Source organism: Schistocerca americana, chromosome 1 (assembly GCF_021461395.2).
Source record: "Schistocerca americana isolate TAMUIC-IGC-003095 chromosome 1, iqSchAmer2.1, whole genome shotgun sequence".
Lineage (NCBI taxonomy): Eukaryota > Metazoa > Arthropoda > Insecta > Orthoptera > Acrididae > Schistocerca > Schistocerca americana.
Window position 1 is genome coordinate 1,104,351,281 of NC_060119.1, and position 27,221 is coordinate 1,104,378,501.

General features: G+C 39.9%; 1 protein-coding gene across 1 annotated transcript in view; it reads right to left on the bottom strand.

Moving 5' to 3' along the window:
• LOC124618131 (serine/threonine-protein phosphatase 6 regulatory ankyrin repeat subunit C-like) overlaps positions 1-27,221 on the bottom strand; it is a 278,501-nt gene that overhangs the window by 44,735 nt on the left and 206,545 nt on the right. Inside the window, exons 12-15 of the mRNA XM_047145320.1 lie at positions 21,119-21,238; positions 16,262-16,369; positions 8,636-9,055; positions 2,686-2,991 (exon numbers count right to left, since the gene is read on the bottom strand). Coding sequence (XP_047001276.1) covers positions 2,686-2,991; positions 8,636-9,055; positions 16,262-16,369; positions 21,119-21,238 — 954 coding nt within the window. The remainder of the gene's footprint in view (positions 1-2,685; positions 2,992-8,635; positions 9,056-16,261; positions 16,370-21,118; positions 21,239-27,221) is intronic.

A 27,221-nucleotide genomic window follows, 5' to 3' on the forward strand; every position in this document is an offset into this window, starting at 1 on the left:
ACAAAATCTCTCATCCCACAGCAACCTCACCACAGATGCAATAAAAGAAATAACAGATATGCTCATACTGACAACTGAACAAAACTACTTTCAGTTTGAGAAAGAATATTATCTACAAACTGATGGACTGCCCATGGGATCCCCAATATCAGGAACACTAGCAAACATTTTCATCAGTCACCTAGAAAATCAGATATTTGATAAGATAACCACAAATGAAAGTTTCAGAATCATATATTGGTACAGATACGTGGATGACATTATTTGTCTGTTAGATGAGCCAAGTGAAAAAATAGATGAACTCCATTCAGAAATAAACAAAGTTCATCAGAACATAAAATTCACACTTGAAAAAGAAAAAGAAAATCAAATTAATTTTCTTGACATTACAATTAAAAAAGAAAATGGTAAACATACATTTAACATCTTTAGAAAACCAACATCCACAGACACAATAATACATTCCACATCCAACCACCCCCACAGCCAGAAACTTGCAGCACTAAGACACATGTTACATAGATTAAACAGAATCCCACTCAGCAAGAGAAACTACGAACAAGAAATGAGTACAATCATACAAATAGCTAGGAACAACGGGTATGACACACATGTGGTACACAAGCTAAATCAAAAAATAAAAACACAAATAAAAAACAAACACAACAGTTCCACAATACAAAAGAACTCACAAGCTGAAAACTTACAAACACACTCAACAAACACACACAATGACAACACCACACAGAAAAGAACCAGATGGTACACCATGACCTACACACATAAACTAACACACAGAGTTGCAAACATCCTAAAGAGACAGGGCTTCAAAATAGCATATAAGCCTGGGCAAACCCTTCAATCACACCTAAGCCAGCCAGCTACCAAGAGAGACAAATTCCAACAATCAGGAATATATAAACTTGAATGTCAAAGTTGTGATGCAGTATACATAAGGATGACATGCAGGAATTTTCAAACAAGATACAAAGAACATATCAGATGTTGGAAGTATGAAACAAACCATTCCACATTTGCAGAGCATTTAAAACACTACAACCATCATCCTACAAACATGGAACAAGAAATGAAAATAATGAGAATAAGCAACCATGACAAACGTCTTATACAAATGCAAGAAAACTTCCACATCCAGAAAGCCATAGCAGAAAACAAACATGTGATAAATGAACAAACACACATCAGCACAGGCTCCCTACTACACTTAGTAAAGGAAATGATAACATAAAACAAAAAATAATAAAAAAAAGAAAACTCTTCCCCACATCATCTGGAGACAGACACACACACACACACACACACACACACACACACACACACACACACACACACAAATGCATACACGAACAGACCACAGATACTTCAATAGTTACACTCATAAGTTTGGCAATAACATTCGATCTTTGGCAAAAACATTTGACAGTCGGCAACAGAAACCAAAACATTGCTTTAAAACAAGCGTTCAGTGCATAGTGTTGTGGAATGGGGAAAAAAACCGCAAATTGGCGTTCATAAGAAGAAGAACAACACCAAAAATGGAACAGGAGCGTAATATGTAGGAAATTGTCCACGCAACCTGTAAGTACAGTTCAAAACATTACTACTTAATAGGAAATACCAACCACCAGAACTGTTTATAACCTATAGGCACAATGACAAAAATGTAAATAAAATAGCTAACATATGTACATATTCCAGGCCACTGATGATGCCTTGCAGAAAATAAAGGCGAAACGCATATGGCACTAAAATTGTGTTTTATTCAGTTGCTGTCAGACGGTCCATAAGTAAAAATTATTAATATACCATAACTTTAAAACTGCTAACTAATACTAATAAATCTACAAAACTAATTATAAGATGAAATTCACAAATGTTAGTTTAAGCGCACAAGCTGTTAAAGCTACTGAGGACTATTCCAACCACTGATCTTCACTAACAAATGCTCGAATTTTATTACTGCAAGTCTTGAAATATGCTATGCTGGTGAACGGGGAATAATGGATACTCTAAACATCTTCCTGATTCAAGGTTAGGATAGGCATTTTCTTTCAATAATCAACCAGTCAGGAGACTGGTGACAAAAAAATCAATGTTATTCTTTTGTCTTGTTAGCTATGTCTTGCTTTGGTTATTGCTGTTAAGACCATGAGTGAGTAGGTCCTCTTTCTCACATTCTCTCTCTCCCTAACTTAATATTCTGGAACTCCTATGTTTTAAATGTCAGATAAATATTTTTCCAAGTGTGATTACATCCAGGTAATTACAATGACACAGATTCTCATTTAATACTGAAAATAATAAAATTAAGTTCAGACAAATAAATTCAGTGTGTAACTTCCAGATTCTATGTAAGTCTCTGAGATTTAGATGAACTGTTCTTGTCAAATATTATGCTATCAGCAAAATATATCCCACTTTCATAAATCCTTATTTGTATTATTCACAATGAAATATTCTGTCTACAAGTATGCTCTCTAATATTTACTCAAATACTGAACAAATTGACATCCATGTAATAATGAGCATCACAAAAAATTTGTACAAACAAGGATGCAAGATTAAATGACTCAGTGTATCCATAATGAGAAAACAATGTGTTGTGTTGCACAGTGGTTTAAAGTAAGTAAGCATGTTTAGAAAAAATGTGACATAATTACTTACATCAAAATTTTTGCACTCAATTGCTGCTTGGAGTGCTGTTCTTCCATCACAATCCTGCATATTAACATTGGCACCTTCTTTTAGCAATAACTTTACAGACTGTTTTTCTTTGACAGCAAGCATCAATGGGTTCTGCCCACCATTGTCCTGTTGATTGATCACCATTTCATGCTGCTCATTTCTCTCATTCAGTAGTAATTCGACTGCCTCAGCACTGTAGGACTGAGCTGCCCAGTGCAGAGGCATCCGACCATTTAAATCCCTATCTGTTACATGCGCTCCAGCAGCAATCAGAGCTTCCATGGTCTGAAAAAAATTTCCTTAGAAATGTTTATAATGTGGTGATTGTTATGAAAAAATTAGCCTTGTCACTGTTAGAATTAATGTGAAGAGATCATGTTGTTCTGTTCAAGTGAATAGCAAATCTCAATCAATAATTGTTCTTTTGTTACAAATATCTTACAAGCAAGTCCCAAATGCATCAATTGTAATTCTACTTCATATTTATGTAGTAAAAAAACAAATGACATGAAAATGACATTAAAATGACATTAAAACAAATGACATTAAAAAAAAAAAAGTGTAAATATTATAAAGTGTAAGCATTATGCAAATCGTGCTATATTACTTAATAAAAGGTAACACAGATCTAGTATATGACTATGTTCAATCAACTTGTAGGGAAAAAAGGTTACACCAATGGAAAACCCAGGAAGTAATATAACATGTCTATGAGTGGAAATAGAAAAGGTACTTAGCAACACATGGAAAGAATGATAAATCACATATATCAAAGTCCTTTTTCACAGCTATGACACACACACACACACACACACACACACACACACACACACACACACACACAAATTGTCTCAAAATCCTGCAGCCTAGCCTGTGCAGGTAGTAATTTTGCATGTGCTGAATGGCTGATGGGGAAATAGAAGTGGGATGAAGTGGGAAGAGTGAGGAACAAAAAGAGAACAGAAACATCATGTCAGTATAGAACATGTAGTTGCGTGCAGAAGTACGGCAAATAACAAGGCAGGGGGCAAGGTATGGTGCTGCTGAAAGCAATGGCAAAACAAAAGTGCAGAGGGACAGTGAAGGTTACAGAGATGGAGAGAGATAATGTCAGGGTCTGGTGACTCTCCTCCAAACACAATTTCCTTCATTTCCAACTGCTGTTTATCTTTTCTACGCTTTGTCAATTTCATAGGGCAACAACCTCCACACAGTAAGTTTTGTAAGTTCCAAGCATACACAAAACACATCTTAAAAAAATAATTTTCTTATTTGGAAGATTTAACAAGTGAGAGGTCTTAACTTGTTTTTAGGACACACCTGCACATCAGTAACATTTGGTACACAGGAATTTCCTTATGAACAAGCATTATTGTTTTTATATTCCATTACACATATCATATTCCGCCAATCATCTGAATGTGGAAAGAAGGAAAAAAAAGTGATTCCAATTAAAGGGCAATAAAACAAAATGTCATAAAGATACTAATTATTATAATACCAGCAGCCTGCCACGGCCTCACTTTGGTAGCACTAAATATCTACAGCCGGACAAATTGTCCAAAATATGTAGTAGCATAAAGAAACCTTCCTCAAGAAATTCTCCACCTATTACTAAAAGTCATTACTGGACTCCATTAGTTCCTGAAATTAGCCTTCACAAACAGACAGGGAAACATCATGGAGGACTTTGATTAATAATATGTTTGGCTATCGTATACACAAACACCACGCAGAGTAGCCGCGCGGTTGGAGGTGCCATCTCACTAATTGCGCGGCCCCTCCTGCCAGAGGTTTGTGTCCTCCCTCGGGCATCGGTGTGTGTGCTGTCTTTAGCTTAAGTTAGTTTAAGTAGTGTGTAAGTCTAGGGGCCGATGACCTTAGCAGTTTGGTCCCTTAGAAATTCACACATTTGAACATTTATACACAAACCATCATCTGTCTATTAATGATAGCCATTTCAAAATCCCTGCATTAGTTACTGGGGTTGGCCATTACATACAGACAGAAATACATGGTGGGGGATTTTAATCTGTACTTCTATACTAACATATTAAGCCAAGATGTTGTTTAACTTCATTCCCGAAAATCTCAAAAAGTTCTTGATCAATATACTTCAAATTTTTATACAATTATCTAATAAATGTTCAGACAATCATAGGCACATTTCTTAAGTATGTGATGTATAAATACATATATATAATATAATATATAAGTGATAAATATTGTTTGTAGAAACCTTGAAAAGTTCTTGACCAATTTACTTCAAACTAAGGTATTTAAGGGTTTCCCTGCCAATGAGACTAATAACATGCTGGAGGAGCTGAAATTGGACACTAGTTTTGTGTATTCCTAGAGAAATAATGTTCACTGAAAAAACATGCATTTGTTAAAACATGCATTTGTTAGTTAAGTTCTGTTGCTTTTTTTTGACAGTTTGGTATTAAAAGTTTGTAAGTATGAGATAAATAAGTGGTTCTCCATGAAAATCAGATCAATTTTTCCCACAAATTCGGGGGCTTTAAGGGGTCAACTGAACAAGTGATGGTGCAGTTTTGCCACCTACCTATGACATTTTTGATGAACTTCTCTGAGTGCCATTTTGCCTGCAATAATGTAGTTACATGTAATTGTGTTGATTTTGGATCTAAGACAAGGATTCACATTTAAAAATGATCAGCAGTAGCAGAGCAATATAAGGAAAAATTTTAAATGTGATAAAATCAGAAATAGCAGACAAAAAAAATACATAAATATAGAAATGGTAACATTAGGTGAAATTGCAAAAGTGAATGGAAATACAACTTCTGCACTCGTTAATACCATTAAATCTCTACATAAGTCAGTTTTCAGAACAGTTCTAGATGATATAAGAAATCACAAATGCTTGAGAGAATTTTCTGGCTTTACTTTTCAATCAATACCAGCTTGTCATGAACCTGAAGCTAAGAAGACATTCATTGAAGTATCTTTTTCAGAAGCAGAGTTAGAAGCAATCTGAAATACATCATGTGATCAAAAGTATCCAGACACCTCCAGAAACATATGTTTCTCGCATTAGGTGCATTGTGCTGCCACCTACTGCCAGGTACTTCATATCAGAGACCTCAGTAGTCATTAGACATCATGAGAGAGCAGAATGGGGCACTCCGCAGAACTCACGGACTTCGAACATGGTCAGCTGATTGGGTGTCACTTGTGTCATAAGTCTGTATGCGAGCTTTCCTAAAGATCCGTAGGTCCACTGTTTCTGATGTGATAGTGATGTAGAAATGTGAAGTGACACATACAGCACAAACTTGTACAGGCCAAACTCCTCTGTTGACTGACAGAGACCACTGACTAGTTGGAGAGGGTTGTAAAGTGTAATAGGTAGACATCTATCCAGACTATCACACAGGAATTCCAAACTGCATCAGGATCCACTGCAAGTACTATGACAGTTAAACAGGATGTGAGAAAACTTGGATTTCATGGTCGAGAGGCTGCTCATAAGTCACACATACAGCTCAAAAGTGTACAGGCCAAACTCCTCTGTTGACTTACAGAGACAACCGACAGTTGGAGAGGGTTGTAATGTGTAATAGGTAGACATCTATCCAGACTATCACACAGGAATTCCAAACTGCATCAGGATCCACTTCAAGTACTATGACAGTTAAGCAGGAGGTGAGAAAGCTTGGATTTCATGGTTGAGCGGCTGCTCATAAGCCACACATCACACCAGTAGATGCCAAACGACACCTCGCTTGGTGTAAGAAGCGTAAACATTGGATGACTGAACACTGGAAAAACATTGTGTGGAGTGACGAATCACAGTACGCAATGTGGTGGTCTGTGGGTATGGCGAATCCCTGGTGAATGTCATCTGCAAGTGTGTGTAGTGTGAACGGCAAAATTTGGAGGTGGTGGTGTTATTGTGAGCTCATGTTTTTCATAGAGGGGGCTTGCACCCCTTGTTGTTTTGCATGGCACTATCACAGCACAGGCCTACATTGATGTTTTATGCACCTTCTTGCTTCCCACTGTTGAAGAGCAATTCAGGAATGGCAATTGCATCTGTCAACACAATCAAGCACATGTTCACAATGCATGGCCTGTGGTGGAGTGGTTACACCACAATAAAATCCCTGTAATGGACTGGCCTGCACAGAGTCCTGGCCTGAATCATTCATGCCGGGCCTCACCGACTAACATCGATACCTCTCCGCAGTGCAACACTCCATAAAGAATGGGCTGTCACTCCCCAAGAAACCTTCCAGCAGCTGATTGAACATATACCTGTGAGAGTGGAAGCTATCATCAAGGCTAAAGGTGGGCCAACACCATATTGAATTCCAGCATTACCGATGGAGAGCACTATGAACTTGAAAGTCATTATCAGCCAGGTGTCTGGATACGTTTGATCACATATTGTATATTGTGTATAGGCATTGGGACAAAAAGTGAAATTACTACTGACATTTGTTATTATTTACCCAACATTCATGGACTTGCGGTGAAAATTAAAGATAATATACTATGTGAAGATGATGGTGATGATACTGATGATAAAAGAGGATGTAAATGGGTAGTGATAGAAGATTGAGTGTACTTGAAAAGATGATGACAAAAGTTTCTGATTTAGAAACAGGTGATAAAAGTGAAACATGATTCTCACCACATTCACAAGATCAATGTAAATTTTCTCTGTCATTCATTACACTGCAAATTCTTGTTTTCACAAAAAAGAAAAAAAAATGCTTTAAGGTTTGGCTAAGCTTTTTATTCTGGGTAATAAGATTCTTACATCATGAACTGCACTGAAGAAAGCTTTGCAGGAAGAATTTAACATAAAAACAAGTGCTGTGGAGATCCGCCAACTGTTGTCTTGATGAAAGAACAAATGGGAAGCGTCTCTTCGAGAATATTTTCTCATTGTGAAGGAAATTGCCAGCTGTACTGGTACTGATAATGACTCACTATTTCAATATGTGATTGATGAGCTAGGATATGACTCAGGCATAAAACTACTACTTGATGGCACTGGAAGTGTGAAAGTGTTTAAGGGAAAAAAGGCATTATGAAAGAGCTGTGAAGTCAGTGCTGAAAAGAAATGCTGGTAACAAAAGTTAATCAATGATAATTTAAACTCCATAAGAAAGATGGCAAGGATCCAAGCAACATAAATACTAAAAGTGCAGCTTGGGACCCAAACAAAAAGTGTTTCAATTGTGGTGTCAGTGGTCACAGGTTAAGTGATTGCAACCACAAGAACAAGGGAACAAGATGCTTCAGTTGCAGTGACTTTGGCCATATTTCTTATGAATGCATGAAGGAAAAGAATAACCAAAAGATGAAAATGAACATAAGCATTGTTAAGAAGAGTATTAAAAACTCTAAATTTAAAAATGTCCAAAGAGATGAAGGCATTGGATGACTGTGGCAGCCAACACAGTTTATCAAGACAGGATGTTTATGAGGTTATAAATGCTTCAAAATTGCTATAAACAGATGTAGTCCTGGCAGGAGTTGGGAAAAACTTCATCTCTCCACAAGCATATTTTACAGGCATTGTTAAGATAGATGATGTGAAAATTGAAACAGAAATTTATGTGGTTTCTAGAGATACTATAAATTTAGAAATGGTAGTTGGGGAACAATCTTCTCAGAAATCAACACTTAGACCAAACAGATACTGGATTTATGTCTGTAATGAACAATTGATATCTGTTTATTATCGCACAATGCTTTTCATAACTGCATCACCTTTTTAGTTGCTCCTTCATATCTGTACCATCAAAGTAAAAATCTAAATTTCACTATCACTTGTAAAATATCTGGGATTTTCTAACAGGCAACAGGTAGCTTTACTTATTTGTAGGATTTTAAACTAACTTATTCCTAACACTAACATATTTTCAAATGCCTTTCTGAGACTCAGCCATACCTTTGCATCTCCCTCTGCAGCTGCAATATGGAGAGGAGACTTCCCTTGCGAGTCTTTAGCATTGGGGCTAGCACCTGATGTCAATAGTATTTGAACAAGAGTCTGCTTTTCTCTGTGATGCGAAGGCAACTGTACAGCACACATTAGAGCTGTCTCTCCATTTTCATTCTTTTCTTCAAGTGTAGTAAGTTTTTTATTCAGTATATACTTCACTTTGTCAAGTGCATCTCTTCGAGCTCTGACTGCGCAATGTAGGATATTATTACCATCATTATCGCAACCAATCTCTTGTTGATGCTTCGTCATGAGAAACTTAGTGATTTCAATATTATCATTCTCAAATGATGTATGTAAGGCTGTCTTGCCATGTTTATCTCTTACTGTTAAGTCAGCTCCAGCATTAATCAGTAGCTGTTTCACCTGTAAAGAAAAATACCAAAATAATTTCATACATAAGAGACTACAATAAAACAACAGTTATACACAATAAATCTGATAGATGTGGGAGTTTCAACCAATGGTCAGTCCAGGATGGAACAACAACAATATTATGAAAAGGCTAGATTGCTAATCACCACATAGAGAAGTCATTGAATCGCAGACAAGCACAAGGAAAGGGCCACAGTGGCCATCACAAAATTAGACCCCTCTAGGTCATCACACCTGCTGCCTGCAATCCATTGTGAATTGCCCACCCCATAGCTTTGTTGCCACATATTCACTGTTAACAGAACACCACCAGCTGAGTTTTCAGTTTTTTGTGTGATATTGTGTGTTCTCGTGTAGTTTCAGTCTTCTATTGAATAGTGCATTGACATGTGATTGGCGGTGAGCTAAATGCAGTGGCAAGGGCCCACATATAGTGATACTCCATTTTGTATGTGTAAAAGGCGAAAATACATTTAAAAACAGTCTAGTAGGTGCACTTTCAGAATGAATGCAAGTATATTTCAGGGGCTGGAGCAGGGCAAGGGATAGATAGGTGGAGGACTGGGACTCGCAAAGGTTGTGAGGGGGGATTGGGGGGGGGGGGGGGGTTGCAAGAATGAAGGATACGCTGAAGGGAGAGTTCCCACCAGCCCAATTTGGAAAGGGTGGTATTGGCAGGAAGGGCCCAGGTGTTGCACACTGTGAATCAGTCACTGAAGTGAAGACACCCTCTTGCGCACCATGTTCAGCAACTGCGTGGTCCAGATGTCTCTGGGCCACAGTCTGCCAATGGCCATTCTTGCGGAGAGACAGCTTGTTAGGTGTCATGCCCACATAGAAAGCAGCACAGCTGCTGTTGCTTAGTTTGTAGATCATGTGGTTGCATTCACGGGTAACCCAGCCTTTGATGGGATAGGATATGACAGTGACATGACTGGAGCAGATGGCAGTCAGGGGATGTATGGGACAGGTCTTGGAGTAGGGATAGACAAGGATATTGTGCAGGTTCAGCGGTTGGCAGAATACCACTGTAGGAGGGATGGTAAGGATAGTGGTTTGGATATTTCTCATTTCAGGAAATGAGAATAGGTAGTCAAAACGCTGGCAGAGAATGTAATTCAGTTGCTCCAGTCCTGGGTGGAACCGAGTCATGTGAGAAGTGCTGTTTTGTGGCTGGACAGTAGGTATGTAGGAGGTGGTAGGGACTGGAGAGACAAAGCACAGGAGATTTGTTTCTGAACAATGTTTTGAGGATAATTTTGATTTGTGAAAACCGCAGTGGGACCCTTGACATATTTGGAGAGGGACCATAGATGTGACGACTACTGGTGCCTAAGCTGTATGAAAGGGACTTCTTCATACGAAATGGGTGGTAGCTGTTAAAGTGGAGCTATTGTTAGTGGTAGATACGTTTGACGTGGATGGTGGTACTAATGTATCCATCATCAATATTTAGGTCAACATTGAGGAAGATGGCTTAGCGTGTTGATGAGGACCAGGTGAAGTGAATGGGAAAGAAGATGTTCACCCTCAGTTCAGATCATGAAGACATCATCAATGAATCTGAATTAAGTGAGGGGTTTGGGATCCTTGGTGGTTAGGAAGGATTCCTCTAGATGGTCCATGAACAGATTGGCATATAATGTGCCACAAAGGTGCCAATTGCTGTATCACGGGTTTGTTTGTAGGTGATGCTTTCAAAGAAGATTGAATTATGAGTGAGGATATAATTGGACATGATGACAAGGAAGGAAGTTGTTGGTTTGTACCCAGTTGAGCTTTGGAAAAGTTACTGTTCAATAGCAGCAAGCCCATTGGGGATGGTAGTGTGGTGGGTGGCATCAACAATGACAAGAAGGATACCAGGTGATAAGGAACAGTAACTGCGGATAGCTAGTGGAGGAAGCTGTTGGTGTCTTTCATATAGGGTCTTAAATGGGTGACAGGCTGAAGGTGTTGGTCCTTAGTCAGAACTCAGTCCCAAACACTGTTCCTGCATTAGTGCCTACCTCATGGAATCCTCCGCAGATGGCCTGACCATCACATTATGTATCTCCAGCTGCAAATACTGCTTCCACAATGACCTCTATCTGTTCAAACTCAATCAGACCATAGCTCTTGCCAATTCAGTCCTGCAAAACCATATAAACTTGACCTAAACCCATTCCCCATAGCTCCTCTCCATCTACAAAATTCTGCTGCTCTGAAATCCAAAATTCCAGCACCCCAGTTTCAACTTCCAGATTGAAACTTAGCAGCATGCACAATGCCACCTCAAAAATCTTTACAACCTGTTCATCTCCTACTGCCACCTTGGACAACTGCTATTCACCAACTATACAAGAGCCTCCAAGCCTCTCCCCACATCCTCTCACAGCCGTCAAACCATGTCTTACAGACTTAATACATTTACCTCAACCTCAGAAACTCTCTTTTAACCACCACATAAAATCTAGGACCCAAACAGACCCAAAACACAGTCATCCTGTCTTCCTAAAGCTTCAGTCCAACGGAAGTATCAGACCTTTCCACAGGCCTTACCTTTTGCCCACTCCTAAATTTAACCACGTTACACTTGCTAAACCCCTTCTCTCCTTCTCCCAGTACATACAGTGGAAACACTTTTTCACCACAAACCCTATGCATCAGACTCAATCCAAAACCAATACTGAACCCTGCCTGACTCAGTTCACTCCTCCATCCTACTGTGATTCACCCCCAACTACCCACAGAATACCCCCTGTTAACTTTCCAGAAATTCCTAACCATGAGGTTTGCCTCATTGTCATTCCCGAAATCCCTCAACATGGAAACCAACCTTACATCTGCAGAAAGAGGCACAATCGCTTACCTAAAAACTAATCCCGACCTTATAATCCTACTTGCCAACAGCGTTTCTATCACTGTTATTGTGAACTGCAGGAATTACAGGGTTATTACAAATGATTGAAGCTATTTCATAAATTCACTGTAGCTCCATTCATTGACATATGGTCACGACACACTACAGATACGTAGAAAAACTCATAAAGTTTTGTTCGGCTGAAGCCGCACTTCAGGTTTCTGCCGCCAGAGCGCTCAAGAGCGCAGTGAGACAAAATGGCGACAGGAGCCGAGAAAGTGTATGTTGTGCTTGAAATACACTCACATCAGTCAGTCATAACAGTGCAACAACACTTCAGGACGAAGTTCAACAAAGATCCACCAACTGCTAACTCCATTCAGCGATGGTATGCGCAGTTTAAAGCTTCTGGATGCCTCTGTAAGGGGAAATCAATGGGTCGGCCTGCAGTGAGTGAAGAAACAGTTGAACGCGTGCGGGCAAGTTTCATGCGTAGCCCGCAGAAGTCGACAATTAAAGCAAACAGGGAGCTAAACGTACCACAGCCGACGGTTTGGAAAATCTTACGGAAAAGGCTAAAGCAGAAGCTTTTCTTAAACAGGAGATTGGAAAACCGATGGATCAGTCGTGGTGGAGATCATGATCAACAATTCATGTCATGGCCTCCACGCTCTCCCGACTTAACCCCATGCGATTTCTTTCTGTGGGGTTATGTGAAAGATTCAGTGTTTAAACCTCCTCTACCAAGAAATGTGCCAGAACTGCGAGCTCGCATCAACGATGCTTTCGAACTCATTGATGGGGACATGCTGCACCGAGTGTGGGAGGAACTTGATTATGGGCTTGATGTCTACCGAATCACTAAAGGGGCACATATCGAACATTTGTGAATGCCTAAAAAAACTTTTTGAGTTTTTGTATGTGTGTGCAAAGCATTGTGAAAATATCTCAAATAATAAAGTTATTGTAGAGCTGTGAAATCGCTTCAGTCATTTGTAATAACCTTGTATTTGGCAGAGGGACATGGTCAGCTGTCAGATACATCCATCTACATGCCCTGGCACTGTGACCATATTCCAGAAATCTGGAAGGATCTTCAGACCCACCTCAAATTCTTGGGCCCATTCCAATCCCTCCCCCCCTCTGTCTCCTTCTCTGCTCAACCCTACCACAACCACATTCCTACCTCCTATATACTTCTTATATACATAACTAATGAGGAGGTATTGAATAGAATTGGGGAGAAAAGGAGTTTGTGGCACAACTTGACAAGACGAAGGGGCTTGTTGGTAGGACATGTTCTGAGGCATCAAGAGATCACCAATTTAGTACTGGAAGGCAGCGTGGAGGGTAATAGAGGGAGACCAAGAGATGAGTACACTAAGCAGATTCAGAAGGATGTAGGCTGCAGTAGGTACTAGGAGATGAAGAAGCTTGAACAGGATAGAGTAGCATGGAGAGCTGCATCAAACCAGTGTCACGACTGAAGACCAACAAAAACAACATATACTTCTCAAAGTCCATAAGCCCAACCACCCAGGACACCCCACTGGGAGTGGTTACTGTACCCTCATTGAGAGAAATTCTGCTCTCATGAAACAATACCTTCAACTTATTACCCATAGTCTACCTTCCTACCTACCTCTGCCAATTCTCCACAGTTCCTGTTCCTTTACCATACCATACCCTGCTCATCACTGTTGATGCCACCTTACCTCTACACTTTGCACATGGCACTGCTGCTATTAAACACTACCTTTCACAGTGCCCAACTGACTACAAACTTACAAGCTCTTTCCTGGTCACCTTAACCAACTATAACCTTATCCTCAATTACCTCTACTTTGAAGGCATTATCTACAAACTGATACATGGTACAGCAATGGCCACCTGCATGGCACCATCCTATCCAAACCTGTTCCTGGGACATTGAGAGGAATCCTTTCTAACCATCCAGAATCATAAACCAGTTGCCTGGTCCAGATTCATTGATAGCATCTTTGTGATCTGTACTGAGGGTGAGAGAATCCTATTCACATTCTTCCAGAAATGCAATGTCTTCTTTTCCAGTTACTTCACCTGGTCTTCCTCAACCCAACAAGCCACCTTCCTCGATGCTGACCCCCATCTCAATGGTAGCTACATTATGCCATCATGCACATCAAACCTACCAACACCACCAACAATACCTCCACTTTGACATCTGACACCCATTCCAAACCAAGAAGTCTACATCTCCATCTACATATATACTCTGCTAGCCACCAAGCGGTGTGTGGCGGAGGGAACAATTAGTGCCAAAACCATATTCCCCCCCCCCCGTTCCACTCGTGGATCATGTGAGGGTAAAACAACTGTCTGAATGCCTCAGTATGAGCTCTAATTTCCCTTATCTTTGAATGGTCTCTTCCAAAAAGCATAGGTACCAGTTGTCAGTGCATCTATAGTGACAAGCTGTCCCTCTCCAAATATACGAAGAATCCCACTCAGGTTTTCACAGACCAAAATTATTCTCAAGACATTTTTTAGAAACAAATCCCCCACACTCTGTTGTTCCAAGCCGCTACTGCCTCCTGCATACACACTGTTCAGCCACAAAGGAGCTCTTCTCCTGTGACTCAGAGCCACCCAGGATCGGAGCAACTGAATTATATTGTCCGTTAGGTTTTCAGCTACCTCTTGTCATTCCTTGAAATGAGAAATATCATAACCACTATCCTCACTACCACTGCCACAGTGGAATTTCGCCACCCACCAAATCTATGCAATAACCTTTTCCATCTCTACTTCAAGAGCTGTCCCGCACATCCTCCAATCATCACCTACTCCAGACCTGTCTCATTCATCTCCTATCCATCAAAGGCCGGGCTACCTGTGAAAGAAGCCATATGATACACAAACTAAGCTGCAATCACTGTGCTCCATTCTATGTGGTTATGACACCTAACAAGATGTTTGTCCACATGAATGGCAACTGCCAGACTGTGACCCAATGACAACGGACCACCCAGTCACCAAACATGTTGCCCAATATGATGTGCTTGACTTCAGTAACAGCTCCACAGCCTGCAACACCTAGATTTTTCCTAGCATCACTGCCTTTTCTGAACTGTGCAAGTGGGAACTCTCCTTTCAGCATTCGGAAGGACGACGGTTCAATCCCGCGTCCGGCCATCCTGACTTAGGTTTTCCGTGATTTCCCTAAATCACTCCAGGCAAATGCCGAGATGGTTCCTCTGAAAGGGCACGGCCGACTTCCTTCCCCATCCTTCCCTAATCCGATGAGACCAATGACCACGCTGTCTGGTCTCCTTCCCCAAACCAACCAACCATCTCCTTTCAGCATATCTTACATTCCCACAAACCACTAGTATCAGCCATCCATCTACCTGTCCCCTTCCTTGTTCCCACTCCAGCACCATATATACCTTCATTCTGCCAGCGTACCTCCTGGTCTTCTCACCTTCATTACTTATTTCCTCTCCCCTGTCCCTTCCTTGCTCCTCTCCCACCCCCTCCCCCAAGCAGAGTGTCCTTACTCTGCACCTAGGAGTAGCCCCATCGGGCCATCCTGTCCCTATGATCTCCCTACATGCTCTGACTCTCACAGGCAGCACAACCTTTTCCCCCACCTCTTCCCTGCCAGCAATCCTTCTCCATGCTCCATACCTCTTCCTGTCCCCCACAGTTGTCCACCCTGGATTGCAGCTCACACCACATGCAGTTCCAGTCCACAGTCAAGCCACAGCAGCCAGAGACAGTGGCCATGTGTGTGTGTGTGTGTGTGTGTGTGTGTGTGTGTGTGTGTGTGTGTGTGTGTGTGTGTGTGAGTGTGTGTGTGGACAAAGAAGGCCTTTTGGCTCAATGTTTAAATGTTTAGTAGTTTTTTCATTGTGCCTGTCTCTGACTCAGTGTCTACTCTGCAAGTTGTGGCAATTGTAACAGCTAGTGACAAGTCTACAGAATTCATCACTTCAGACAGTGCTGCCTAGCAGTGAACAACATTTGGCAATTTCCAGACTGGATAAAAATTAATACTCCTACAAGCAGCGTAACATGTGAATAGCTAGATATTGTATATTCATGAAAGCAGCACTGCAAATTAACACTGTATCACAAGAATCAAAATACATGCCCACTTCCAACTAGTTTCCCGAATGCAATGCAAGTTCACTCTCAGTGAATGACAGGAGATAGAGCACATTTACAGGTAAAGGCTGTGTCTAAATGAACTGGATGAGAGGGATGGGGATGAATAAAATAAAACAAAAATTGACTTGGTAAAAATATTGAAATAATTATGGACTACACATGTAGAAAAGAGATAAAGTATAATAGATAAGTCAGCCACTTACCAACCTACAGTCCTTAAGTGAATGTATGGCTGGCATGACAATGGGAGTCTTACCATAGACATCTAAAGCATTTACATTGGCTCCCAAACTGATGAGGAGTTTCATAACCTGTCAAACAATCACACAGGTATTTGAACCACAAGGAAACATTTTGATTAAGTATATCAACTTTATGTAACTTGTATCAACTTCGTAAACTGTTCTTAAAAAATAATATCTTACATCAAAATCTCTGTAACATATTCTATAATGGATAGCCCATGACTTATGCCTTATAAAAAGTGATACATTTATGTCAAGAATGGTATTTCATATATGCCAATCATGAACTTCTGTTCCTAGGACTTAGTGACCACCAGGATGAAACTGCATGAGGATGGGAGCACAAGGGAATTTGTATTGGCCTCAGCTTATCTCCCTTGTTAGCATATGCTCCTTCTTCCTAGGAAGTGTCTGGTAGAATGCTTTTTGCAGCTGATAAACAACTGCTGATTGGTTGTGATGCCAATGCTCACAGCCTGATGTAGGCAAACAGCAAAACCAACTGCAGAAGTGAACAGCTACTTGAATATCTATTGGAGAGCTATTTAGAGATCTCGAATAAGGGCAGGAAAACCATCTTCAGGAACAGAAGAAGGGAAGAAGTAACTCAAATATCTTTTGGAGCCATCTTTATGGGTAGTTGTGTCAAACAGTGTCATGTGCCGATGGGGTCATCCTCATCAGATAACAAGTCTATTAAGTTTGGGGTTGAAATGGGTGTTAAGTATACCTTGGCCTATAAGGACCCTTAAACAACAGAGTGGAACTCACATAGGAAAAATGTAAACTCATGTTCATCTGAAGTCAAAACTTCGATAAGAAATCTCGTAGATTTAGAGGAAATGGCAGATGACATGATGTATGCCATCAAGATTTCATACTTAGAAAATTACCCAATTACCAAAAAGTGCACCATCAGATATGTATCTAGGTGGAACAATAATCTGAAAAAGCAAAGGAAGCAGATAAAAAAGAGTATTCAACTTTGCAAGAAGAAAGGACAATGGGTAAAATATTGGGAGGCCCTTGCCAAACACAAACTCCCAACCAATCCTGCGGGCATACTAAGTAGGGTGGTGGGTATACAAGGTCAGTACATGAGATGCTGCATGTGTTCCTCCAGACTTACTTCCCTCAATGCACACTGACGTAAGACACAGACCAAGATTCAGTACCTGTGAAGTACTGGTTTACAAATAACCATCAGGAGAACTGTGAATCTGTCACAGAATGTAACAACTTCAAGAAAATCCAGTGGGAAGTGTAAATATTTCAGCTATTCAAGTCACCAGGCTCAGACGGAATTTTTCTGGTTCTATTGCACCAATCAGGAGAGGTATTCATCAGAATCCTCCATAGACTGTTTAGCGTCAGTATAGCAGCAGAAATTATTTCTAATGCTTGGAAAGAAAATGCAAATGATTGTATGGCGTCAGTGGCTCGGAGGTCCCAAGCAGGAAGTTCAGCCGACAAGTGGAAATCTTATTAAGTGCGACGCCACATTGGGCAACTTGCATGGCAACAATGAGGATGAAATGATGATGAGGACAGCACAACACCCAATGCCCGAGGGGAGAAAATCTCCCACCCCAGCCGGGAATCGAACCTGGGTCCCTGTGCATGGCATTCCAACGTGCTGACCATTTAGCTAATGGGGCAGACTAATGCTTGGAAGACTAAGAAGGTTGCTTTTATTCTGAAGCCAGGGAGAAGTGATCATACCAAAACTAAGGATATGAGATTAATTAACCCGCCCTCCTTTTCTTTAAAGACATTAGAAAAACTTGTTAATGTGTACAGTTGAGCAAGACGGTTAACTGAGGTTCCCTTGCATGAAAACCAAAAAGCATATCAAACAGACAAATCATTTGAAATAGCAATTCACCAACCTCTTGTGAGGTGAGAAAAGTTCTACACTTTCAGAAAATTGCTGTCTGCAGCTTCCTGAATACTGAGGCGCCCTTTTGACAATACAACTTTCAAATTCATGGTTAGAGCTGCAGAAGAGCATGGCACTAAATGCAGGTGGATTAAGAGAATGCTGAGCTGATAAAATGCAGAAGACACCATAATGAATGAGAAAATGGTAATCAACACCACCAAAGCTTGACCACAGGATGAATTCATGACAGCATTACGAACTAGAGGTTGTTTTTACCAAAGATATGCACTTGATTTAATCATAGTAATACTTTGCAAATTTGCAAGTATCATTAGAATGGTGGCAGAAAGTGCTTTGAAGATCTGTCAAGTTTCACTCCTAGGTATTTTGGAGTCTCGTAGTGTTCCAGTTTGACCCCCGACCATACTATTTTCAACTTGTGAGTGGCTTCCTTGTTTCTCAAATGAAAAGCACACACTTGGGTCTTTGAAGGGTTTGGTTTAAGCTGGGTTGTGTTGTAGTATCTGGATAAATCTTCAAGGGCATTTGTGAGGTTGTTCTCCACTGATTAAAAATCTGTGCTCTGGGTGGCAAGAGCGAGGTTGTCAGCATATAAGATGCTCCTGGTGTTCGGGGCTATAGGTTGGTTGTTCATGTATATATTAAACAGAATTTGAGTCAAAACACTTCCTTGTGGGAGGCTATTCTTCTGTAGTCTCCATCGACTACGCTGCCCTTGAAAGTCGATGAAGAACCTGTGGTTCTGCAGTCATAATAAGTGGAATTAGGAGCATACAGACTACTTGGATGAAGACCATGCTAGACATACCCCCATTACATCTTTGGGATGTAGGGGAGGCAACATCAGGGGCATACAGTCTAAAAATGGGAAACCTTTAGGATATCCAGCATCCTGCACTAATATAATGAATGTGGTAAACTTAGGAATGGTTGGGAAAATGACAGCTGATTATACAACAGCTTCCAGCTTTCAGTGTAACAGTCCGAAGTAAGGAACAGCAGAAGAATGAACAACACTACCATTCTGGAGACAAATACTGTTAGAGACAAAGACTGTTAGACTGAATACAGGTGGAGATACTGGGACTAGTGTGTTGGACTGCAGCCTAGAATAAAGAGCACAATATCTCTAAGGAAACTGGCCATAGTATTTTAGGCAGAGTTGTTGCAGAATGCCATGAATCCCTTGTGAGGCTAGGGGAAAGCAACTGGGTAAATTCGCAGTGCATTTCTTATCACTCAGGAATTAGTGGTAATGAACAAATTGATAGGCTGGCCAGCCCCCGCAGGAGCAATGACTCCATTTGTTGGACTAGGAATTGTCTTATCCTTCACTAAGATTGTGTTAAAACTAAAATTTTGTAGCTGGATCAGGAGGCAGCACATAGAATATTGGACTGAAATCCCAAAACAAAAACAAGGCAGGCTAATATGCCAGAACCACATTTTAATAAAATTTCTGCAATCATGAGTTTGAATACGAAGCAGATTAAACTCAGGACTAATGACTGACAAACGGAACTTCAGGAAACACCTGCATATAGTCGGTATAGAGCAAGAAGCCCCCAAGTCCAGAATATGTGGTGTGGGAGATGAAACCACACCCTGTTTAATCATCCTATGTGAAGCACTAGAGTCCAAATGACACAGAACATTTGGGACCATTAATTTCTCAGAAACTGTGTGTGATCAAGACCTAGTAAAGGATTTCCTACAACTATTTAAGGGCACTGGCTGACTTTACTGGAATGACACAGATGAAAACTGTACCGTAAACCCAATTTTGGTGTGGGCAACAGTGTGCTAAGATTACTGTTGTTTCATGCCACTAATTAAATCAGAGCAACTGGGTGTGAGATCAAGAAAACAGTATCAGAAACCTGAACTGTACTAAGTTCAGTCTAACCTAACATGTTTCATTCAGTGTCTTGGTGACATATCATCAGACAATTTCATATTATAACATAGCACTACCTGCAGGGATGTAGGTTGATGTTACTTAATGATAATGTATAGTTTCCAGTTGCTTCCCCATCATCATAAAGAACTGTATAACTTGTTATCTTCTGGTTTTTAATTAACTTTTCCCTCAAATTTCTGAGCATTACAAATGAATATTTGGAAGTTGCAGTGGTTTATGTTTTGTGATAGTTTCATTCAGTATTCGTTATGTATTAATAAAGACAGAACCCAGCAAATATGACCTGTCTTTTCATGATACTGATTTCCCTTACACTTGATGCCAATTAAAATTGTAAATACACAATCCTAAATTAAATATCACTGATGTGACACAGTAAACTCTTTATGTAGCAGTGATTATCACCTTTTATAGTTCTCCAAATGATGAGGTTATTGTATTCTGTAGATGGCAATTTCTATTTCTATTTCTTTCTACCTTTATTTAATTGTGTTTCATAGAAAGTGTGCAAGCACAAAATTGTGATATACATTAACAATCATTGTGTTTCAGCACACTAAATCCATCCTCCCCTTTCCTTCATATTATACATTCTTGGGCAGATACCCTGTGTTCTACACATCTAAAATGCTGTTTGAGAGGCAACACATTGCCCGAGCCATTCATTGTGGCAAGGTGAATCCATTACTTACATTTTATGCAGCCACATCTATTAGTCAAGATTCCCACCAAACAGATGGGTGTTCTGTTATGCAAAATCTTTTACCACGCAGAAAACAGCCAATAAAAATTCAAAATCCCAGTAACAAATATTTGTGTTCTCCAGTTTCTCTTCATCATTTCAAATTATGTTCAGTAATTGCATGATATATTTAATGTATCTAAACATTAAAATGGTAGCATAATTAAACATTAAGTTCTTTAAACCATGTTATACTCTATGATCAAGCCAATAAATGAATAGAATTAGTGAAAAATTAAAATATTGTACTCTGTGATTTCCAGTCAGTGCAGCATAATGAAGAGGTGTCCTGCCCTGATGATCCATGATGTCTAGTCTCATACCCTGTTCAATCTGTTCTTTAGCAAATGCTATGACTTGAGGTGGTACCTGCAATGAAACAATAAATATATATAATTTTCTTGGGTCTTGAGTGATAATGAATTTCTCTCTCTCTCTCTCTCTCTCTCTCTCTGTCTGTCTGTCTCTCTCTTTCTCTCTTGAAACATTTTACCAAATAATAAAGAAAGTGTAGAAACTGTACAGGGTCTGACACACCTAAACCACTACCTAATTGCTTTATTTTATTTATGGCATACTTGTTCTGCATACCTACATGTCTGGGGAAGTTGCTTGGATGTGGAATGAGTCAATACATGGAACATAAATATCAATCCATAAACAGTAAAGCTTACAACAGTAACAATCCAGTAGTGGTAATGAACTTTACAAGTAGTAGTATGCTCAACATTACCTTTTTTTTACCACCTTAGATTCCAATACCGATTATTACAGATTATTACATTTATTTATTTATTGCTTATTTAGCCTGGCCAGATTAGGGCCTTAAGGCACTCTCTTGCATTTGGCCAGGAACAACATGTGCTAAAAGTAATAAAAAACATTTACAATAACAATAATAACAATAACAATAATAATAATAATAATAGTAACATAAATGGGATTTATAATGATATAGCTTAGTTTAGCACATTTGAAGCCATGTTTACTACTACCGGAAGTGGAGGGGATAAAGAAAGAAAAGAAGATTGAAATGATTGTGACAGTGGCTGTTAGGGAAGAAAAGGATATAAACAGAGAGCTCTGCTGTTAAGGGGTAGAGAAAAGTTGACAGCGAGCACACTGACAAAAGTGAGCTATGTAGACTATCGGACAGACAGCTATTGTGACTGAAGGTGGACAATTAGCTGTCTTTTGAAGTTAGGAAGGAATTTGATTTCTCTGATATGTTGATGAAGATTATTACAAAGCTGTGTTCATAACACAGAAAATGGTTTAGAGAACATGTCAGCATTATGTGATGATACAGAGAGGATTTTACTTTGTTGAGAACAAGTATTTCTGCTATGCTGTTCAGATAGTAGTGTAAGAGTTGAAGACGAAAGAGGGGGTGCAATGGTTGAGAAAACACAGAGTTTGATAGTCTCTACGCTTATTGGCATTCAGCCATGATAACTGTTAGTAGAGTGATATGGCTGAAAAAGCACACATCACATATGTATTGTATACAAGCATTCATTACCACTTCCAGACTGCATGAGCTTTCATACAAGAGTCATTAGAGAATAGTATCACCATAGTCAAGTATTGGGAATCGGCATTTCTTTATAAGCTCAAAAGGAAATACTTTTTTTATATTTCTATAATGAGGGAAGTGACACTGACAGCTTCTTACAGACTGAAGTTGTGTGTTCAGATCGGTATAAGTGATGGTCCAGAATTATCCCCAAGAAGAAGAAAATGTTATTTCTGTGCTATTTAGGATTAACAGAGGACGGGATTCTCTGATCTGAGGGGCAATAAGTCCACTGTGAGTGACTAGGATTGCTTGCATTTTAGATGCTTTGAGTTTCAAACCAACATTCTTCGCACATTCTGATAGGACAAGTAAATCAGAATTTACACATTGGATGTCTGTGAACAGATTTGTTGGACTTGCACTTAAATATAACTGAAGGTCATCAGCTTATAGGCAATATTTGTAGTGGGAGAAAATAGTTGACACATCATTTACATAATATATTATAATGAGAAGATTAATGGGCTAAATACTGATCCTTCTGTTCCTTGTAGACCCCTGGTACTACATCCCTCCATTGCAATCTTTTTGTTCCAGTCAATATACACTATTGGTGAGATGTAATGTATGAGTAGAATCTTCTGTACAGCACCTGCAGAAAAATTCTGACTTACGAGATAGCAGGTAGAATGTCCAAGTCAACAGCTTCAAAAGCTTTGCTGAAATCCAAAAAGCACATAGCCCATTTCAGTTCATCAGTCACTTTGATAAGAGCAGCTGTTGTGTAGTGATTTTGCTGGAAACCATACTGGTATTCATCTAAAAGCTTATTTGACATTAAATAATTAGCAATTATGTAATTGAATGAGGAGGATAAGAAAAGGGAAGGAAAGGGAAGGGAAGGAACTGACATATCAGCTGCATCAGGTTTTTGCATGGAATCAGTGGCAATGAATGAAATTGTGTGCCAGACTGGCTTATTGGGCTTACTAGGCAGTTGCATTAACCACTATGCCATCCAGACACGGAGTTTATCTCAAATGATCAGACTATCTTGGTATGCTTCCTGGGTGACTCACCTCCCTACCCAGTGCCACCTATCTGCAGTTACTGTCCATGTCCTCCATGCTCGTTAATATTTTAGATTCTCACTGGAGCTCAAATGAAATGTGCATCTGCACTGAAGGTTAAAAATGACTGTTATTTTATGCAGTACGAGATCACAGAAAAAATTCATCATTTGCACTGTAGCATTATCATGTCCTGCAGCTCACAAATGAATTTGGGCAATTGACTTCCTGACTGTGTTAGGGCTTACCAGCTAGAGAAAAGTTTTCATTTGTACCAACCACTTATACATAAAGGGAATCAACAGTTTGCATCCTTGTGTGATGGTCAAGTAAAGATATTGGTGTGGTGCAATATTCATTTAGATCTTCAATAGTCGCAGATTTGGCCTTGCTTATTCATATGCCTTGCAGATTTTTCCATGGGACAGCAGGTTTGTGGAAGTCCTCAGTTCGAGAGTGACCACACCTGAGCATTGCAGTCCTCACAGATTGACTATCTCAGGTGTGTAGTTGCTTGTAGGTGAGATGTCAGGTGCCATTTGTGTCATGTCCTGTGTGCTGCATCTATGATATTCATAAGGAGTTTGAGCTGGTCTGTGCAGATTTTCTCTTTCCTCTTACTAATTTTAGAGGGGCATGTTTATCATACAAATTACTGAGTCTCTTATTGAATGTAGATATACATTATTTATGTCAAAGTTATTTCCTGCTGTTGTATGCAAAGAAATATCATGAGTGTCAGCTGTAAGCTCAGACATATTCATGAGCTTAAAATCCCTAAAAGTCCAACTTGTGGTTTGTTATTTGACCATTGCAATGAGTATGTCATCAATATTACATCATGAGCAGACAAACCAGGTGCAGAAATCTGATCAATGCAAATTATACTAGTCAGATTCCAGGTTGCAAATACAGCAATCAACATATGAGTGTTTGCTGCACAGTGAGTGGGCTCAAGCGGAATCAGAGTAAGGTTTGAGCAGGAATGTAAGAGAGTGTAAAGCTGTTGTTTAGAAGATATATGTTGATATTTTCAGTTACAATTACATGTTCATACGAAGGAGCAGCACTTGATAGTGCAGAGTCAAAGGTAGGGAGCTGTCCAGCTTTAGACATATTGTGTACTACACATATGAGACACTCCCTGTTGAGCAGTTTAATTTCAATGAGATGTATTTGGGCAGTTTGTCCTCATGTTTAGATTTGAGCACTGCCTTGGGGAGCAAACTTTTACTTATATATGCTGCCACTCCACCCCATCATCTGTTACATCTGTCATGTCTCAGAAAAATTTAACCACCGAGGCTCATGGAATTGGACTGGATACTTGGTTCAGCCATGTTTCTGACAGGAGTATGGCATGAAAGGTGAGTTCCTGAAACATGCAGTGCAACTCCAACAGGTGGGCTGGTAAGGGCTGCACTTTTGTGATAACAAGCTGTAGTGTACAGCTATCACGGGTTGTTTCCACTATCAACTAGCACGTAAAGAGAATGGCTGCCCAGAGTCAGTCATAGCTCAGCACCTTGCAGAATGGAGGGGGGCAGGGCGTAGGGAACTGTAAACAGGCAGGTTGTTAATGGGAGAAAGAGGCCAACGGAAGAGGAAGTTCGAAGGTCAGGTAAGCTTGACTGACACACAGTGTGAAGGTTGAAGCTCCTTAAATTTTCTGGAGATCAATAGAACATGGCAGCAAGATTAGCAGTTTATGGCAGTATGACAAATTGCAATAAAAAAGTGATTATGCTGAAAATAATAATGTACAAGGAAACAGTTAAAGCAACAGATTATACTAAAACAAAAATAAAATAATAATGTAAAAGGAAACAGTAAGAGCAGTCGAGAAACAGAATATTTAAGGTTATGTTACTAATGAATAAAATTGTAATTTGGCAGTAAATTAATCATCTGAATCAAAACTCTGTGAGAATATGAAGTAATAGTGAAATAATGACTATATTGGTGTAGAAAATATGAAAACTGAACAAAAAATTATAGCTAGCACTAAAAGTAATCCTACACAAACAAATGATGGTATTTGGAAACTATTTTCAAAGAAACTACTACAAAATAAAATGTTTCTTTACAAATATAATTTTGGGCTCTCACAGCTTAGGCTTATAAATTCTATGTCATTGCTCATAGAGTGCTTTTGCACAGCTGTCTTTATGATTATCCTGCCACCCCTGGTCCACACATTCTGCAACCTGAACTGAGAGAATGCACTGTCCAATACTTTCATACTTTCAGATATAAGATCCTCACATTTGGTGACTCCTGATTTAGCTGAAGCTTCCTGGCAGAATAAAACAGTGTGCCGGACTGAGACTCAAACTCGGGACCTTTGCCTTTCGCGGGCAAGTGCTCTACCATCTGAGCTACCCAAGCACCACTCACGCCATGTCCTCACAGCTTTACTTCTGCCAGTACCTCGTCTCCTACCTTCCAAACTTAACAGAAGCTCTCCTGCGAACCTTGCAGAACTAGCACTCCTGAAAGAAAGGATATTGCGGAGACATGGCTTAGCCACAGCCTAGGGGATGTTTCCAGAATGAGATTTTCACTCTGCAGCAGAGTGTGCGCTGATATGAAACTTCCTGGCAGATTAAAACTGTGTGCTGGACTGAGACTCGAACTCAGGACCTTTGGCTTTCGCGGGCAAGTGCTCTACCATCTGAGGTACCCAAGCATGACTCACGCCCCGTTCTCGCAGCTTTACTTCTCCTGATTTAGCTAATTTCATCAAACACTTTGCATTGTTTCTGAAGAGCATAAATTACTATTACATGTCCAAATGCTGCAGTGGTAGCCTCATGATGATATATTGGGCCACCTGACCTCAGTATGGTCACCAAGTAGCTGATGCAGAATTACTGTTGACTGCTGTGCCACCACTAGCTACATGGTGTTTGCCACCAGGAGTGCCATCTGATATGGCCACAACTTCCAGAATCCTGCGTATGAGCCAGCCCAGAGCCAGTCTTAGACAGATGTGATCCTATAGCAGCGTTTTCACAATGGAATTGCATGCCAGTAAATTTAATAGATTGGTTCTCACTCAGGACTTGGTTTACAGGTGTTTGCTCTTTTTCAGACTCTACTGGCTGTACTAGTAACTTGTTGGACTCTGACACTCTGCAGACTTCTTACTTAAAGATAGCACTGCTTTGGGGAACATTCTGTAATGGATCACAATTTGTTGCATAAACCAGAGCAAGTCCCTGTTAGTTTTGTGGGTAGATTGTCTTTACAGAAGTGATTTTTGACACATGCAAATTGGACTTTGAACATTTTGTGACTAGGCATGAGTGTGGGTCTTCAGACACGGAGTAGCTACAACAGCTACTAATAGAAACTATTTGGAGCTATCAAGAGCTAATGGCAGCAATATTACAGACAGCAAGTGTTAGCAAATGCAACAGGTATGTCTTCCATGCTACCTGTGTTTATGCCTTTTCCACAATGTGAAGTGTGGGATGCATAGCCACCAACAATTGCAGTTGTATTTTACAGCTTGCAGAATTGCAATTTTGAATGTTTGTGTGTGCAGATCTAGGCGACTTTCCAATCAGGGACATTATAGTGTGTCTTACTCCCAACTCAAAAGCAAGAAACCATACAGTGAGGAAAATGGATCATTTTCTGTTGGAAGTAATGTGAGTAACTCAAGCCTATGAAACACCCTACATAGCCAGATTTTTCTTACAATGGAAGAAGACATTGCAGCAATGAGTTCTCTGACACCAGTTATGTGGACACAGTG